General features: G+C 40.2%; 1 protein-coding gene across 12 annotated transcripts in view; it reads right to left on the reverse strand.

The window, feature by feature from the left end:
- The window catches only part of DLG1 (discs large MAGUK scaffold protein 1), a 329809-nt gene extending 319044 nt beyond the window's left edge, over window positions 1–10765 (reverse strand). For 11 of the 12 annotated variants that reach the window (XM_033958211.1, XM_033958209.1, XM_033958208.1 and 8 more), the window contains exons 1-2: window positions 10287–10750; window positions 9087–9218 (exon numbers count right to left, since the gene is read on the reverse strand). In XM_033958211.1, the coding sequence (XP_033814102.1) occupies window positions 9087–9218; window positions 10287–10305 (151 nt within the window). In that variant the 5' untranslated portion in view covers window positions 10306–10750. The other variant, XM_033958212.1, reaches the window with a different exon arrangement.
- Between the last annotated feature and the right edge of the window lie 7347 nt (window positions 10766–18112).

Raw genomic sequence — 18112 nt, forward strand, 5'->3', positions numbered from 1 at the left:
ATAATCATCAATAAAATGGTTTCAACGTAAAAGAGACTGCAGCTAAATTTTGTCTGTAAAAAAAAAAAAGTTATTTAACGGCAATCTTAAATTTTGTCTGGGACTTTTCTCATAGTTCATAGAGCATTGAATTCCACAGAAAAAAGAACCAATTTTTTTTTTTTAAAGCAGAATACCATGTGAAGTTGAAGTGGGCATGAGACAAAGATGGAAGAAAAAAGCTGTTCATTAGAGGAGCAGAAATGATGAAATGACCTATAGGAAACTACAATAATAGAGATAGAACATAAGATGGGGTATCCCTATAGAGAGCACCATGAGTCAGCAAAATAATCTTAGAATTTAATACAACTAACCGGTAACCAGAAAAAATGCTGAAAATTTGGCAAAACATGGTCTAATGCAGTGTTTCCCAACCCTGTCATGGAGGACCACCAGCCAGTCGGGTTTTTGGGATAACTCTAATGAGAGAGATTTGCATATAATGGAGGTGAAAGGCATGCAAATCTCCTCCATGCATATTCATTAGAGCTATCCTGAAAACTTGACAGGGTTGGGAATCACTGGTCTAACGTACGAGTTTAATATAATACTCTGATTACCATATTCTGCAGGCATTTCACACCGAATATTGGGGGGGGGAACCAGCATGCAAATGCTTTAATACAAATGCACACCTGTTCAGAAGGTGTAAACTAAGACTTATGTGTATACATCACAAAATCACATCCCAGCAAATACCTAAAAGTGTGTATATAGCTTCAAAATTATATATTAGCCATTGCGTAAACAAGTGGAAAATGTCTTATTGGATTAACTCCTTGGTGTATTAAAACTTACTTTTTTTGAATTCTATTTGGACTCAAGAGAGCATCAATATCCAAAAGCTAATCAAAATAGATTAAGTTAGTGTAATAAATGGGACATTGCCTTACATAAATTGTTTATTGATCTTTGTTTCCATGCAATTGCTGCAGTCATAAAAGCAAGCTATATGTCCAGCTACATGGAAAAAAAAAGCAGTACCACCACACCAAAATATACAAATTTTTGGAAACAGCTTCATTTTACCTTTACCAGTTGTGCATTTTTTTATATGCAATGTCAAAACTTAACCCTACAAACTGTATAATTTAAAGATAAAAGGTTATGAGTTCCCTAATCACAAAAGCTTAATTTTGGAGGGCATTTTTACACAATTTTTAGGTAGTCAAAATTAACTGAAGCTGAAATTTTAAAAATGAGATGACTGATCTTTACTGTTATTTTAAAATCTTTAATATGATCATCCTGTTGAATATTTATCTAAACTGCAATGTTTTCATTAGCAATGTTTTGAATTATGCCTACTCCCTAAAAAGGGATCACAGCCAACATCTGGTAAGCTAGGGCTACTCAAATGGCAGACCACAGTCCAAGCCATGGAGCCTTGCTGTTTGGCCCACCAGGGAACAGTGCTCAAACTCCCCATCATATCCAGGTCAACACAGCTATAGCTCCCCTCTCCCTCCAAGGTTCCTCCACATTCTGCAGCAGTGCTGAAAGCCTTAATACCAAATTCAGTTACTTTTTCTTAGTAACCGGAGATAAATTGTTTCTGAATAGCACTACTCGAAAGGGTCCAGAGAAGAACGGCAAATATGGTTAAGAGACTGAGGGAGCTGCCGTACAACCAGAGGCTAGAGAAACTGGGCCTCTTCTCCCTTGAAAAGAGAAGATAGAGGGGCCATGATTAAAACATTCAAGATATTGAAGGGAATTGACTTAGTAGAGAACGAGAGATTGTTCACCCTCTCCAAGGTGAAGAGAACGAGAGGGCACTCACTAAAGTTAGAAAGGAAAAGATTCTGTACAAACGTAAGGAAGTTCTTCTTCACCCATAGAGTGGTAGAAATCTGGAACACTCTTACGTAGGCTGTTATAGGGGAAAGCACCCTTCAGGGATTCAAGACAAGTTGGATATGTTCCTACTGGAACAGAACATACGCAAGTAAGGCTAGACTCAAATAGGGCACTGGTCTTTGACCTAAGGCACAATGGACCACTGATCTGACTCAGCAGCGGCAAATCTTATGTTCTTATAATCCAAGTGTTTCTAGAATGACACAGGGGACAATTTTTCCCCCATCCCCGTAGGAGCTCGTTTTCCCATCCCGATGAGTCCTTTACCTGTCCCTGCCTCATTCCTGCAAGCTCAGTCCTCATCTGCACAAGCCTCAAACACTTTAAAATCAAAAATGTCCGAGGCTTGTGTGGTTAAGGCAGAACTTATAGGAAGGGGGCAGAGGCAAGGACAGCAACAAAATTCGAGGGGACAGGGAAATTGAGTTCCTGCGAGGACAGGAACAAATTTGTTTCAGAAGAGGAGGAGATATTGAGGTCTGGAGTGCTCCAGTTGGGAAATACTGTTTTCCTTAAATTTCCATGTAAATGCATTGTAAAACTGACACCCCATGAAACATTGGGGGTTTTTTTAGCCGATGCATTTAACTTTCTTTTTGGTACCTAAGAGGCTAACTGTAACCACTTCTACTCCTGAAGGTTAGCTCTCGATGCTTAACTCTCTTGGTTATGTTGTGCAGAAGTTTATAGTTTAATAGTGGTTTTGATGATGAGAATTTTCCTTATTTTTTCTCTGTTATGACCTTGGGTTCCCTAAATATTGTGGGCTATTAAACCAAGCCTACAACACAATTGTTTCTGAAGAAGTTAGATCTGAACAGAGAGCAAATGGCTAATTACAGACCTGTATCAATCTTGCTTTTCATACCTAGGGTTATAGAGAAAATAGTTTTGCCACAATTGGAGAAATTTATAGGGGACACTAATTGTCTGGACAAAAATCAATTTGGTTTCAGAAAAAATTAGTGTCGAGACATTACTGTTGGCAACCATGGGTGAGTTACGCATAGGAATTGACCAGGGACACTGCTTCTGCATTGGCTCTTTGGACATTTCTCTCAATCCTGAAGGATTATTATGGAGAGTAAGGCAGTTGGGGATTGTAGGAACAGTATGGGAATGGTTCAAATCTTTTTTGACAGATAGGAAGTTATGCATTTGAAGTAATGATAAGGTCTTATTTGAGGTTTTGTTATCACGAGGCATCCCACAGGAAACCGCATTAAATAAATTTATTCAATAAATATCTTTCCCCTTTAGGAAAATTGCTGGATGAGATAGGTGTGTCTTACAGGATATATGCTGATGACATTCAGTTCTTTTTTAAGATTCAGGAATGGAGAGATACGTAGCTTCTTGAGTTAAATCGCTATATGGTTAAGATCAATAAGTGGATGCACTGCAAGGGATTTACATTGAATATAGCCAAAACAGAAATGATTGTAGGAAATGTAAATGAACACTTGTGGCCTAGAGAGGTCCAATTACATGAGTACCTGATTGTGATTAGTGAGAAGACTAAGATGCTAGGTGTTATTCTTGATTCAAAATTATCCATGAAAGCACAAGTAGTGAGAGTTGTAGAAGTTGCGTATTTTGCCTTGCAAAAGTTCTCAACTGAAAAATATTCTATCTAGTTGGGATTTTAGACAGGTGCTACAAACAATAGTTTTGTCAAAACTTGATTACTGTAATGGCATCGATTTAGGCATGTCCTCAATTCATATTAAAGTGTTACAAACTGTTCAGAACTCAACAGCTAGGATTTTGCTAAACATTTTAGAAATGAACTATTTCAGTCTACTTTTCCTTGTCAATTTTATGTATTACATTATTGTTAACCGAGTCGAGCGCCTCTTGGTTGATGACTCGGTCTATAAAACTAAGTTTTAGTTTAGTTTAACTATTTCACCCATTTTGAAGACGCTTTACTGGCTACCAATACACCTTCATATAGAATTTGAAATTTGTCCAACAGGGGATCTATGACACCTTGCCAGACTTATCTGTCAAAGTATCTGACACTGTACAAGCTGAATAGATCATTAAGGTCTGAAAAATGTTTTTGTTTTTGGATACATGTAAAAGGGCAGAGGTGAGATACGTGAGAAAAATGAGGATGATTAAATCTTGTTTTTCCATTTCAGGCTCCAATTTATGAAACGCGTTGTCAGGAATTTTGGAGATTTTGTGGCAACCTGTTACAGTTCAGAAAACGAAAATTAATTTCTTTGCACAAGCTTTCCAGCCACGACTGCTTTCTAGCCACCCAATGAAGCTCAAAGCAGTGGTCATGACCACTGAAAGGGAAGAAAGGGTGTCTTGACAGAAAATATTCAACAGGGAACCACACTCCATGGCCTCAGCTCATGGGGCACTGTTGCAAAAGACTAAGCAAATTACATTACATTACATTACATTAGTGATTTCTATTCCGCTTGTACCTTGCGGTTCAAAGCGGATTACATAAGAAGAAGCTGGACATTTCCAGGAGGGTACGTGACATTTAGGGTAAGACATAGTTACAGAATGAGTATAGACTTGGTAACATTGGATGAGAGCAGTTATATTACATTACATATCAAATCTTTTTCCAGGCGTTGGTAGGTAATATGAATCGGTAGGAAGAAATAGGTTTTTTTTTGTTTTTGTTTTTTTTTTGTTAATTTTTTGTAAATTTTTTATTTTTTTTTGGTCGGTTGAGGATTTGGTGTCAGGGAGTGGGTAACCTGGTCGGTGTATGTGGAAGAGGAGATTAGGTGTTATGAATATGCTTTTTGAAAAGTAGCGTTTTGAGTTCTTTGCGGAATGCTTTGAAGTCAGATGTTGAGGTTAATAATCTGGTTATGGAGGGATTATGAAAGGATATAAAACAGGGAAACAGAGGAGAGCCCAAGTAGTCGCAAGTTAAACCTTACTATGGCTTAGCCCAGTATAAGAGGCAGGATCCAAACCAGCTGAAGTCTGACGGAGCAAGAAGAAACTATCTGACCCCAAAAATTAAAAAGGTGAGAAAACATGTCAAAATTCAAGAGTTTAATTGGTCATTAAAATCCAATGATGACTTGGTTAAAATCCATATACTTGCCAAAGATAATTGATCTTTATCAATGAACCAAACTATTTGATGGTGACAAAAGATGGGAATTACCCATCTAACTATGCTTGGACCATGACCCATTTATGTGCTGCAAGAATCCAGCTCATCTGTTAAATTCATATGCAGTTGTAGATATAATAAAAAGCTTTTCCAACTATTTCAGCCTGAATCTTACACTTCATATGTGTAGACTTTGTATTACCAATTCTATATCTGGACATCCACACTTATATGCCTCTTGCACACATTAATTTACAGAATACTAGCATTTATGTGGAAATGTATGTTTGTGCACTAAAGTGCCAGCAGGGTGCCTCTATATTCTGTAAGAGCATGCACAGTGGTCTGCAGTGGAAGATACAAGAGCAAAACAAAGAAAACTGCAGGACCACCTACAATGATGCAGGCTCAGTTTATTATATCAAATGTGGTTAAACACAAAAGACCCAACACAGTCCATGTTTCGGTAAACACGCCTTCATCAGGGGGTCCCAGGTTAAATGGAAATCAGTTGAAACCGCCAATAAACTGTAAGCCTGTATAGACAGCGAGCGCCAAGAGCCAGTCTGTATGTGGGCTGCTCCACGGAGCGCTCGCTATCTATACAGGCTACAGTTTATTGGTGGTTTCAACTGATTTCCATTTAACCTGGGACCCCTGATGAAGGCGTGTTTACCGAAACACAGACTGTGTCGGGTCTCTCGTTTTTAACCACATTTGATATAAGAAACTGAGCCTGCATCATTGTACGTGGTCCTGCAGTTTTCTTTGTTTTGCAGGGCTCTCACATACACATGCAACTTACACACATCCCTACCATATTTAGGTGTCTGTAGTTAAGCCAGTTTTATGGTTAGCAAACTGCAGGGGATGCCGCAAAATGCTTTCCAGCTTCTGGAGAATGTTCTAGCTTTCCAGACAAGGTATTTCCTTATCTGTAGGAAATCTATGAACCAACTCAGAATGGTGCCTTCAATGCCTATTTTATTTAGTTTGGTTAAAAATAGGTGGTGGTTGACTGGAGGTCCAGATGCCACACAGCAAAACACAGTTCTAGAATGTATTTATTTATTTATTTATATTTATTAACTGTCTTAATGAAGAGATTCACCCAAGGCAGTGTAACATAGTAAATAGTAGATAAAGACCTGTGTGGTCTACATAGTCTGCTCTACAGCCACATTCATTTTTGAAACAATGTTAAACCAACAATCCAGTAATTATTCATTTTACTTGCTAAGTTCCACTATAAGATGTTTTAAGCACCACTCCTGCTCATCATAAATGAAATTATATTTGTGTAGCGATATGATGAGCCTCTTTTTATTCAGAGATCCTTTGAGGGGCATTTTTCAATAGTGTGTCTAAGTCCAACTTTGGACACTTCCTGCAAGATGTCCATAAGACAAGGTGAGGAAACATCCATTTTTGAAACAACTAATGTCCAAATTTTCTTTTTTGAAAAATGCCTATTTAGACATCTTGGCCACCAGGACATCCAACTTTAGGATGCCTGCTTTTGGCCATTTTCAAACACAAAAGCATCCACATTCAAAGTGTCCAAATCCAAACCATTTGGGCGTGAGAGAGGCCACAGACATTCCAACAGAGCAGTGGGGCACCTTAAGAGAGCACTGCTGTGAACTTCACAAAAAGAATGCCAGCTCTACATTTCACCACAACCCCCTTATAATGTATGGTGAGCCCTCTAAAACCTACTATACCCACCTGTCTAGCACTCCCATAGTCCTTATGACTGCAGATGGTACATATATAGCAGTATACTAGGATTTTGGTGGGCTCACTTTCCACCATAAATATAGTGATTAGAGTGGCTTATTGGCCTGGGTCCTCCTCTATATGGTTCACTAATCCACCCACCAGACTACTTAAGACACTAGGATTTCCCATACCAGGTACTGCTGTTTTAGAGACAGGTAGGTACTGTTTCATTTAGATTTTTTTGGAAGTGGATGTGGGTCAGTGACCATTGGGGGAGTGTGGGGAGGATCATTGCTTAATCCCTCTAGTTGTCATCGGGTCAGTGTGGGTACCTTTTTGGCACTTAGATGCTTTGAAAACAGGTCTAATTCCGTACTGAACAAGGTTCGATTATCACAAGCCGTCCATGCAGGGCAGGATTAACCAATAGGCCAAGTAGGCATGTGCCTAGGGACCGAAATGGTCAGGGGGGCCCGATGAAGGAGAGCATCAACATTGTTTTTCCCAAACGGCGATAGGCCCCTCCAGCATTGATCGCCATCCCCCCCCCCCCCGTTCAGCAACGCGGCCCCCCATCTATGGAAAGTAAGACAAGCAAGCAACGCAGGTAAGAAAGGCAATGGGAACTGAAATTGTGCAAGCGGTGCTGCTTGTCCAAAGCTTCCCTCTGATGCAGCTTCCTGTTTCCGCCTGGGCGCATGGTGGGGTGGGACGGGGCAGGGGGGCCAATGTACTTGGGTGCCTAGGGGCCCTCAACGAATTAATCCTGCCCTGCGTTCATGTGCTAAACCTGCCCATAACACGCCCTCTTGAATTTTGGATGCACAGCAGGCAAAAAGTCTAGAAAGATATTTTGAAAATCAGCACTTGAACATCCTAATAAGTAGGATGTCCAAGTGACGGTTTATGTCGCTTTTTGAATGTCTTTTTTTTTAAGTGAGCCCCTTTATGTCTATCCCACACATCTTTGAACTCAGTCACTGTTTTTGCCTCTACCACCTTTCCATGGAGGGCACTCTAGGCATTCTCCACCCTCTCCATGAAAAAGTATTTCCTGAGTTTCCTCTTGAGTCTACTACCCCGCAATCTCATCTTATGCCCTTCTAGTGTTACTATTTCTCTCTCTCAATATAAAACTTACAGTTTTGTTAACATAACAGTAGTAAAAAGACCAAATATAAACAAATACAATGAGCGAGGTAAACTCAAAATTAGCAAATTGAAACTTAATAGTATTGGAATCAGGGCACCTAGACAGAGGCATTCACATATAGAATTGTTCCAATGGAGAGAAATCTTGCCTTTTTTAGATCAGTGGATGTACATGTTGCTACATTACAAAAAACATGAGAACTACTACTTATTTCTATAGCGCTGCTAGACGTACGCAGCACTGTACATTAAAACATTCAAGAGACAGTCACTGCTCAGTAGAACTTACAATCTAATCAAACAGACAAACAAGATAAGAAGGGGGTTAGGGAGTCTCTCAGGCATGCGTGCTTTACACATGTCAGTATTTGATTTAGATTCCCTGTCTACCTATCTGCATATTACAAGACTAAAAGAAAAATTCATATAATCTTATCTCATAGCCTGTCCACAAATTACAGCTGAGGGGAGCAGCTGGAGATGGCTGTATTCACTTCAGGCTCATATTAAACACCACACTTTTTGAAAACTGAAATTATTTTACCACAATACAGTATAAAGTTCACTAACTGAATTTCATCCGACAGCTTTAACTTCCCCCCCCCACTCCCCTCTTACTGCTCCTTCAAGTTGAAACTATTTTTTCCTGTGAGTACAGCACACAGTTCTGTGCTCATTATTAATGCGCTCATATATTGGTTTAAACAAATTAATTCTCAGTCATATCATATTTCTAATTAAGATTTTAATATTTAAAACAGTAAATTCAATATACAATGCACACTTATTAGGCATACAACCATGAACAAGAGGAACTATGGCAATTTATTTTACACTATGTAGTGCTATGAAGATTAGGGGCCCAATATATCAAATGTTTATTTTTAACAGCACAGGAAAAAAAAATCTGAACTCAGGCTTAATACCTTAAATTGGTATTAGCAAATTTCTCAAAGAGAAGTAGAAAGTTACATATTATACTACCATTTTCCAACAAACTAGCAGCTTTAGGATTACTGGTAGAAAACAACTGCGATTTAAAGTATTTACAGGTCAACAGCAAGAAAAGGAATCCTGAGCTAGTAAGACTCAGTACCTCCTACTTGTTGTTCAAAGCAATAGTGCTTTTTAAAAAAAATTACTAAAATCAATAAGCCTTTACTACTGGACTGGAAAAAAAAAAGCTAACAAAGATAGTTCAAACAGGTACCTATTAAAGCCTGGAAGAGATTACTCTGAAAGATGTTTATGACTCGCTCTATGGAGCTCCTCAACTGCCTATCATCTGTCTGGTTCAGTTTGCAGCGATATTCCTCCAAGAGGTTCAGTGCCCGCTGGGTATCTGCAAACAAGAAAATAAGAACTATGTTTAAGATATATATATTGGCACTAAGGTTAAAAAGCCAAGACGTGATCCATTAAGGAAACCTATGCAATTAAAACAAGTATTCTTTCATGTTGTGTCTAATAATAGACTACACTGCATAGGGAACCGAACCCACTACCTGATATTATTCCCTCTACAGAAGGCTATTTAGTTGACTTGCAATCAAAGCCTGGTGTAGAGTAGCCATAGTTTCCAAAGACCTATCGGCTCCAGTTCTTGTCTAGTGAGCTGCAATTTTCTCAGAACACGGCACGTCCAGATGCTTTGAAACCCACACCCCTACCATGCCACATTCACACCGTTGGACATGGGGACAAATTTGTCCTCGCAGGAACTCGATTTCCCCATCCCGTCCCTGTGAGTTTTGTCCCTGTCCCATTCCTGTAATGAATTTGCATGAGATCTATTTGCATGCACTGCTGTCAATGCATATTCACTGGGGAAATCCTGAAAACCCGACTGGAATAGGGCTCTGGAGGACCGGAGTTCCCTACCCCTGCTGTAAGGTCTGCCTTAACCCCACAAGCCTCCAACACTTAGGGCTCCTTTTACTAAGCAGGAAAATGCCGCGCGCTGGAACTAAGCTGGCGTTAAGGTCTAGCGCACCTTTGTAAAAGGAGCCCTTCGGATTTTAACGAGTCTGAGGAGCATGAAAGGACGGGGCAGGGACAGGAGTAGAACTCATGGGGGCCGGGACAATGCGTCCCCCTCCGTGTCATTCTCTAGTCGGTAACGAAATGCAGGACTTCGGCGGCACAAGGGAACCTGCCTTTCAAGAGGAAGACGAGCCCTTATGTCACAGCCAAAACCAGCACTTCAGAAAGCGACATCACGAGGACATTAAAAAAACATTCCCCTTCGGAAGAAAGATCGCCAAACAGCTGTTTAAAAAGCACCAAAGAGCAAAAGACGTAGGGGGGGGGGGAGGCGCGCGCGCGGAATCGGCTCGGAAACACCTCGCGCCGGCGCCGCAACCGTTGACGGGAAGCAAGTTAAGGGGGGGAGGAGGGGGTCGTGCTTCACCTTGTTTCCTGACGGGCATCTTCCCAGCGGCCGGACCCTTCAAACGTTTTTAAATCCACGCTCCAGACGTCGGTTTCGGGCGCCTCTCGTCGCCCGGGAGGCTTTTTCTCCTCCTGTGAACTTTTACGAGCCCGGCTTCGCGCCAAGAACCGGAGAAACCCGGCAGGTAAGGTTTCTGCCGAGGAGAGCACTATCGCGCCCCGGCGGCAGGGAGCGCCTCCTCCTCCTCCCCCCACCCAGGCCGCCGCCTGGAGCCCCTAAAGTTGATTCCCGAGAGCGGGCGGGGGGCAGGGCGACACTTTCCCTCCGCTTTCTCTTCACCGCCCTTTGTTTTCTTTTTTTTTTAGCAGGAAAAGGGTAAGGGGGGGGGGAACACCGTGATGACGTCGAAAAGTTCACTTTCTGCTTTCCCCTGGCAGCCCTCCCTTTTCCTCTTCCTGCCGCCCTTCGCTCCCCCCCCCCATCAACACCTCCTCCTCCTCCTCTTTCTCTTCACTCCTGACTCCCAAACTTTCCACCAAAATGGCGGCCTGGAGCTGGGAAAGGGAGGGGGTGTCCACGTGAGCTCTGGCGTAGCCAATCCGGAGTGAGAGCTGCGGCCGGCGCGAGGCTACACCTCGGAGGGGGGGGGGAGAGGGCGCTGAGAAAGGTGAGCGTTGGGCGTTTCTCTCTACGTTAAGGAAGGTGAGCGAGCGCACGCGCGCGAGTGCCTGGGATGAGAAGGCGGAGGCCGCTGCTGGGTTGACGTCGCGCGACCTGACCCCGCCCAGGCTGAGGGCGCGAGGGGCTCGTGCCAGGCTGATCGGAGAAGAGCAAACTGGTGGAAAAAGTTGTATTTATTGATTTGCTCAATTATTTAGCCCGTCCTCCCAGAGGAGCCCAAAACGGGTTACAAAGTACTGTACATCCACAATATAATCGAGACAGGACAAAGATGACATAATTTACAGTATATATATATATCTCAAGGGTATCCTCATTCAATTGCAAATTCATATCAACTTGAAAAACTTAATAGACACTTTTTTCTAATATATCTCCAAAATTCATAGTGACTAATTCATCATTTTTCAACTGCTCTTATTTTTCATTTCGGGATAAGACCTCAGTGGCTACATCTATACAGAAACAAGTCTATTAAGTAGAGTTCATAAGGTAGCTGGCCTCCTCATTGGTCATATCCCTACTCCTTGTGTTAAATATTCCTAATTCTTAATTTTTTATATTGTTTTTATGAAATAAATTAGTTTTTAAACTTTGCTTTTTCATAAGTTTAGGCAGTTAAACGGGACTCCAACATGGATCCACGTTTCGCTAGTGCTGTTTCAAGGAGATGCCTCGATATTCAGATCCGCTACCAGCTTCAAGTCTTTAAAATAAATAGCCATTAATAGGCATATAGTTTACAGTATAGACATGACAATAAAACATATACACTAAGCAGCATCTGGTGAGAGTTAGGTGTGTTGACTCTGATGGCATTCCTGGGTGCATGACAGGTCCTAAAGGAAATGGTATCTTTATGTTATAACATTTTATTGAAGGAATCAAACAAATATACAACAATGTGATACAAAAAGACATTCTTTACAATCAAATTCACAATAAAACATTTGCATAAACATTTTATCATTCCTCCAAAATATATTTTAATATGTCTAAACCACTTTTCCCCTATATCCCCCCTTCCCACTCCATACATATATATTAAAATCATTCCAATTTCCCTCCCTACCCCAGAATGAAAGGCGACACAAAACACCAAATAAACAAAAATATTTAAATAAAAATAAATAAATAAATTTTTTTTTTAAAACCCCACCTTTATTTAAATCTAATATAAAGTATTAAGAATCATACTTCTAGCTTTCGAGGATAATTTTTGTTTATAAGGATCCCAGATTTGTAAAAATAATCGTGTTCTTTTAGGAAATTTACGAACCTCAAAAACCTCATATAAAATTAAACGATGGAATTGATTCCTCCAATGCCAATAATTTGGAGGATCTTTTTGTAACCAATATTGTAATATGCATTTATGACCAATCATACATGCTTTTTGAAAAAGAATACATCTTTCATGTCCAAAAACCCCACAAGCAGCTGCCCTACCAAACAACACACCTTTTGGAGATTCAACCAATTGACAATTCCATAATGACCCCCAAAATAATAGGATGGCAGACCAGAAAGATTTGATCAGATGACATTTCCAAAATGCATGAGACAAAGTATTGGAATCCTTCTCATATTGATACAAATAGAAGACTTAACTAATCCTGCATGAAATGCTTGTACTTGTGAAAAAAATGCCCTATGTAAAACTCTATATGTACATTCTCTCCAAATATATCCTGTAATAATTTTAGGCAAACGATGAATAGCTTGACTGAAATCTTGAAGTGATAATTGAATTCCCATTTCATCACTCCACTTTTGTATAATATTGACATATGTTCTATTTGGAATCAAACTCCACCACAATGTATGTAATAAAGATACCGAAATAGGAATATCATTACATTGGTTAAAAAAATTTTTAATCCTATCGTTTACACCCAATGAAATCCCCCCTCTTATGATTTGATTTACATAATGTTGTACTTGCATATATCCATACAATGCCCCTGGACCACTTCCAACAATTAAGGAAAGTTCTGGAAATCTACACAATCTCCCAGACTCATCTAAAAGCTGAGCAATAAATTTAATCCCTTTATTTGCCCAATGTCTAAAAGTAACATTAGTCATACCCGGAGAAAAATCACTATTTCCTTGAATAGGCAAAAAATATGTTTCTGGTTCTGTTTGAATAAATTGCGCTGAAGCTTCAGCTTTCCTTTATGCAATCTTGGCTGGCATCTTTTTGTCACTTATTTGTTGTTAAAACAAGTCTAGTCCCGAATGTCCAAATTGTGCCCTGGAGGTATTCTAAAATGTTTGATTATTGCAGAAAAAGGTCTGATTGTAAGCCTACTCTAATCCCGCCCAAACCACGCCTCCAACACACGAAACAAACTTGAAACCCCCTTCAGATTTATACATACTGCAGACAAACAGCACAGAAATCCATCTGCAAACTAGATTTTGAAAATAGTGAATTGGAAGGGTTTGGTAAGAGAAACATCCATCTACTACTACTACTATTAATTATTCCTATAGCGCTACCAGACGCACGCAGCGCTGTACAGAGTCACAAAGAGTAAGAAAACAGTCCCTACATGAAAGAGCTTACAATCTAAACAGGCAAGACAGACAGACAAGATGTCCTGGATACAGTTAAGGGGAACGGTTAATCAGCTGGCTGGATTGGAGGACAGAGGAATAGAAACATAGAAAATGACGGCAGAAAAGGGCCATAGCCCATCAAGTCTGCCCATACCAATGACTCACCCCCTGACTTTACTCCCTTAGAGATGGATGGAAGGCTATATCAAAAAGATGGGTTTTCAGTCTGCTTTTAAACAAGGGAGGGGGCTTGACGGTCATACTCGGATAATTTATTCCAGGCATCTGCCCCTTTATGCCACTTTATGGATGTTTGACTTTTTTTGGAAAATTTGCCCCATAGGTGCTCATTTTCAAAAAGGAAAAATGTCCAAAATGTAGCATAAAGGGACCGATAGATATTTTTCTTGCCAAACACTTTTGCCATTTTTAAAAACTCATTCTAGATAGATTTCTATGTTGGTTAGAGGCATGCTGTGGGTGGGTGTGCTTATGATTTGGATGATTTTCTGCAATAATCAAACATTTTAGAAAATGTTCAGGGCACAACTTGGCGCATTTAAGATAACTAAGGAGGATAAATATTGTGTCTGTCTTGAGTAGTAGACTTATAGGTTTGAGTGAGGACTTTATGAATAATGCGAACAGGGACAGGTAGCAAATGAAGAATGCATAAAGTTGGCACATGGTCGGGTCTTTTTGCTTTACGAACAAATATTGCTGCTGTGTTATGAAGTGATTGAAGATGTTGTAATTGGAATTGAGGAAGACTTGCGTAAATCGTGATACCATAATCCATACTCAAAATCAGAAAGGTGTGACACGCAGCGTGAAGCGATTGAAAATCCAGCAAACTTCTTTAAATAACATAACACCCATTTTCACTTCTTCCGAGATCTGTATTTTTTAAATGACAATTGGGTATTAAACAGTACACCTAGGTATTTAAAATAAGAGACCAGAAAGAACAGGGGTGTTATTTGGCTATAACCGAGTACGCGTGATCCGGCAGATTATTGCTTTCTCTGGATTAAGAACCAATTTCTGAGTTTCTAGTCATGATGCTGATGCTGTTAGGCATTTCTGTAGTGGCATTAGATCAATATTGAATAATGACGTAGGGAATATCAATAAAATGCCTTCTGTATAGATGAAACTCAATGCCAAAAGATTGTACAAGTGCAACCAGTGGGCTAAATTAGATCTTAAAAAAGGAGGGGAAAAAGGACTGAGCTTCATATGTCAGACAGTGAATTTTGAACAACAAAAACAAAAAAAAAGGACCTATGTTCCAAAAATACGGTAAAACCAAAACAAAAGATGGAACAATAGTTTCTGGATGTCACAGGAATCAAATATCAAAAAAAATGTATGAATTGCTCATGTAGATAGCAACATATGATATATGAATAAGGGACATGTTGATACCTGTGCAGACAGTGAAAGAACAGCTCTGTACAAAAGAAGAAATGCAATTAAGTCCAATGTCCCCCAGCCAAGCACATATAAGAGAGTGATCAATTAAATCAAAGGTAGCTGAAAGATCTAAAGACACCACCAGTACAATATTACCTGTACCTGTGCTATGAAGGTTATGGAAACGGGAAACCTGCATGGTGAGGGTGAAGCACTTTGGTCTGTTCCATAAAGGACAAAAGCTTTTTGTAAGCTACATTCTGTAGTAATTTCGACAGAAAGCAAAAATTAAAAACAGGACAATAGTTGGATGGGATAGAACTGAATTGATTGTGAATATAAGAACCTAAGAAGAGCTGCTGCATGTTGAGTCGGATCAAGGTCATACATAGTAACATAGTAAATGGCGGCAGATAAAGACCTGAATGGTCCTTCCAGTCTGCTCAAACTGAGCACTGTCCACTGAGCTCAGCATCCTGGCCAGTCCAGATCCCAAGTACCAAGTGGAGCTCAACTATTATTTCTGATTCATAGATCGCCAGTTAAATGGGTGTGCCCTTTCATTATTAGGTAATCATAGCCCTAAACTGTCTAGAGACTAACAGGCACAAGTTACAGCCTGCCCTAGCTCTATTTCACCCACAAAGCCTTTCATTATGCCTAAGATTTCTGCTTCTGTGCTATAGGTCAGTTTGATCTGTAAGAATGTCATCCTGGAGACTGCTAAGCTTATACTCAGTTCTGTCTGGCACGTTTGCATCAATGTCTATGTCAGGCTTTGTTGCCAATTAATTGACAGTGTCAAAAGTCAGATCATCCAAGTCAAAGGTGGAGAAGTCTAATGGTTAGTGCAGTGACCCTGGAGCAAGGGGAACCTTCTTCAAATCATAGTTATTGAAGAGAGAACCCTTATCTTATCTGCAAGACAGTGAAGCAGTATACATTCAGGTACAGTAGGTTTTGGGTTTTTTCATTTTTCTGTCCCTGGAAAGTTTGTACTTCAGACAATCGAGGGTTAGGTGACTTGCCTGAGATCACTAGGAACTTCAGTGGGATTTGAACTGGGCTTCCCTGAGTCATAGCCCACTGCTCTAATCATTAAGCCATGCCTCCACTTAATAGCACTTAATCTTCTGCTGCCAAATAATAATTGCAGAACAAATTTGTGAAAAGACCAACAAACCACAAAACAATTATGTAATGTGTTTTACACCACAAGTCTCTAATTCAGTTCCTGGCATGACTGTTTTAATCAAGGTAAGGACCGCATGGCCTGTGTTAAAATGAGAAAGAAAGATCAGAAATTCTATTGAATTTCATAAAGGAATGAGTTTGTCAGGATCAGTTCTAGGAGTAACGTGTATATGAAGAGATCTATGGGATAGGTACGGTGACAGGTCTTATTGACTGTCACAGGCTGGAGATTAATGAGGTGATGTTTGACCACCTTTGTTCTTTGTGCTATGTTGGAACGTCCAAAGACAATGAACCACCTCAAGAATGATGTGTTATACAGATGAAAAATAAAACAAGCTCAGAGCTAGAAATGCTAATGTATGCTACTGAATTAGTGTATGCTAATTACATTAGCATGCATCATTTTATTGTAGGTCTTATTTTATGGAGCGGACCCTAGATTCTAACAAAGTACATTTATAGCATTAGCTTGTGGTAGAGCTTGTTAGCAGCTCTAGCTATAAATCTGCTTTCCAAATTAACTATTAGTGGACCAGTGCAAAACCAATACCCTTTCTTCAAAAGTAGAGCCGTATTAAATTAATAATGTCCTTTGAAGGAGCAGATTAGTTCCTCTTGGTATTCTTAGAGCTCTTCCAGGGTGAATTTCCTTCTTTAAAAGCTCAGTGACATACAAGCCTCATTCAAAAAGGGGCACCTTAAGATGCTCAAGGAAGCTACCAAGCAAGATGGCCACATGGTTGGTTTTTTTTAGCTTTTATTTTATCCCCATACCTCTTTTGGACCAGACAGTTGTTACACTTTCTTCCCTTGTTTCCTTCTTTTTCAGTGGCTGATATTGTTTGGGCAACAATAAAAAGAGTGAGGTCCAACAGGAAAGAAGAATCCAGGGTGTCAAAATCATATCAATTGAATAATACCATATATACTCAAATATAAACCTATCTGAGTATAAACTGTGATAACAGCTCCCCCCCAAAAAAGGGGGGGAAACTGTTAACATGAATATAAACCAAGTGGTTTATATTCAAGTGTTTCTCTCCTTTCCTGTGGTGTCTCACATTTTTCAATTTTCCCCTCCGTCATATGTGTGCAGCATTTTTGTCTTTTCCTTCTTCCCTCTTTCTCTCTCTTCCCCCCCTATCTTTAAAAAGGGATCGAGAGGTGACGCAGGGAACTACAGGCCGGTAAGCTTGACTTCAGTTCCGGGCAAGATGGTAGAAGCACTGATAAAAGACAGCATCTGTGAGCACATAAAAAAAAATGGACTAATGAAAGCGAGCCAACATGGCTTCTTCAAAGGAAGATTGTGCCAAACGAACTTACTGCACTTCTTTGAAGGGATAAACAGCCAAATGGACAAAGGGGAACCCATAGACATCATTTATCTCGACTTCTAAAAAGCCTTTGACAAGGTACCTCATGAGCAGCTACTTAGGAAGCTGTGGAACCACGGGGTGGAAGGGGACGTATACAGATGGGTTAAACACTGGTTGGCAGGCAGGAAGCAAAGGGTTGGAGTGATGGGCCACTACTTTGACTGGAGGAGGGTCACGAGCGGTGTTCCACAGGGGTTGGCACTCGGACCGCTGCTGTTCGATGTATTTATTAATGACCTAGAAACAGGGACGAAGTGTGAAGTTATAAAATTTGCGGATGACACTAAACTCTGTAGCAGGGTTAGAACTGCGGAGGAATGTGAAAACCTACAAAGGGACCTGAACAAACTGGAGGAGTGGGTGAATAAATGGCAGATGGACTTCAATGTAGAGAAATACAAGGTCATGCATATAGGGAAAAAGAACCTGATGTTCAGCTACAAAATGGGGGGAATAGTACTAGGGGAAAGTAACCTTGAAAAAGACTTGGGTGTGCTGGCAGATACAACAATGAAGCCAACGGCACAATACGCAGCAGCCTCAAAGAAAGCAAACAGAAGGGTATTACAACCAGAACGAAGGAAGTCATCATGCCTCTGTATCATG

Source organism: Geotrypetes seraphini, chromosome 9 (assembly GCF_902459505.1).
Source record: "Geotrypetes seraphini chromosome 9, aGeoSer1.1, whole genome shotgun sequence".
Taxonomy (NCBI): domain Eukaryota; kingdom Metazoa; phylum Chordata; class Amphibia; order Gymnophiona; family Dermophiidae; genus Geotrypetes; species Geotrypetes seraphini.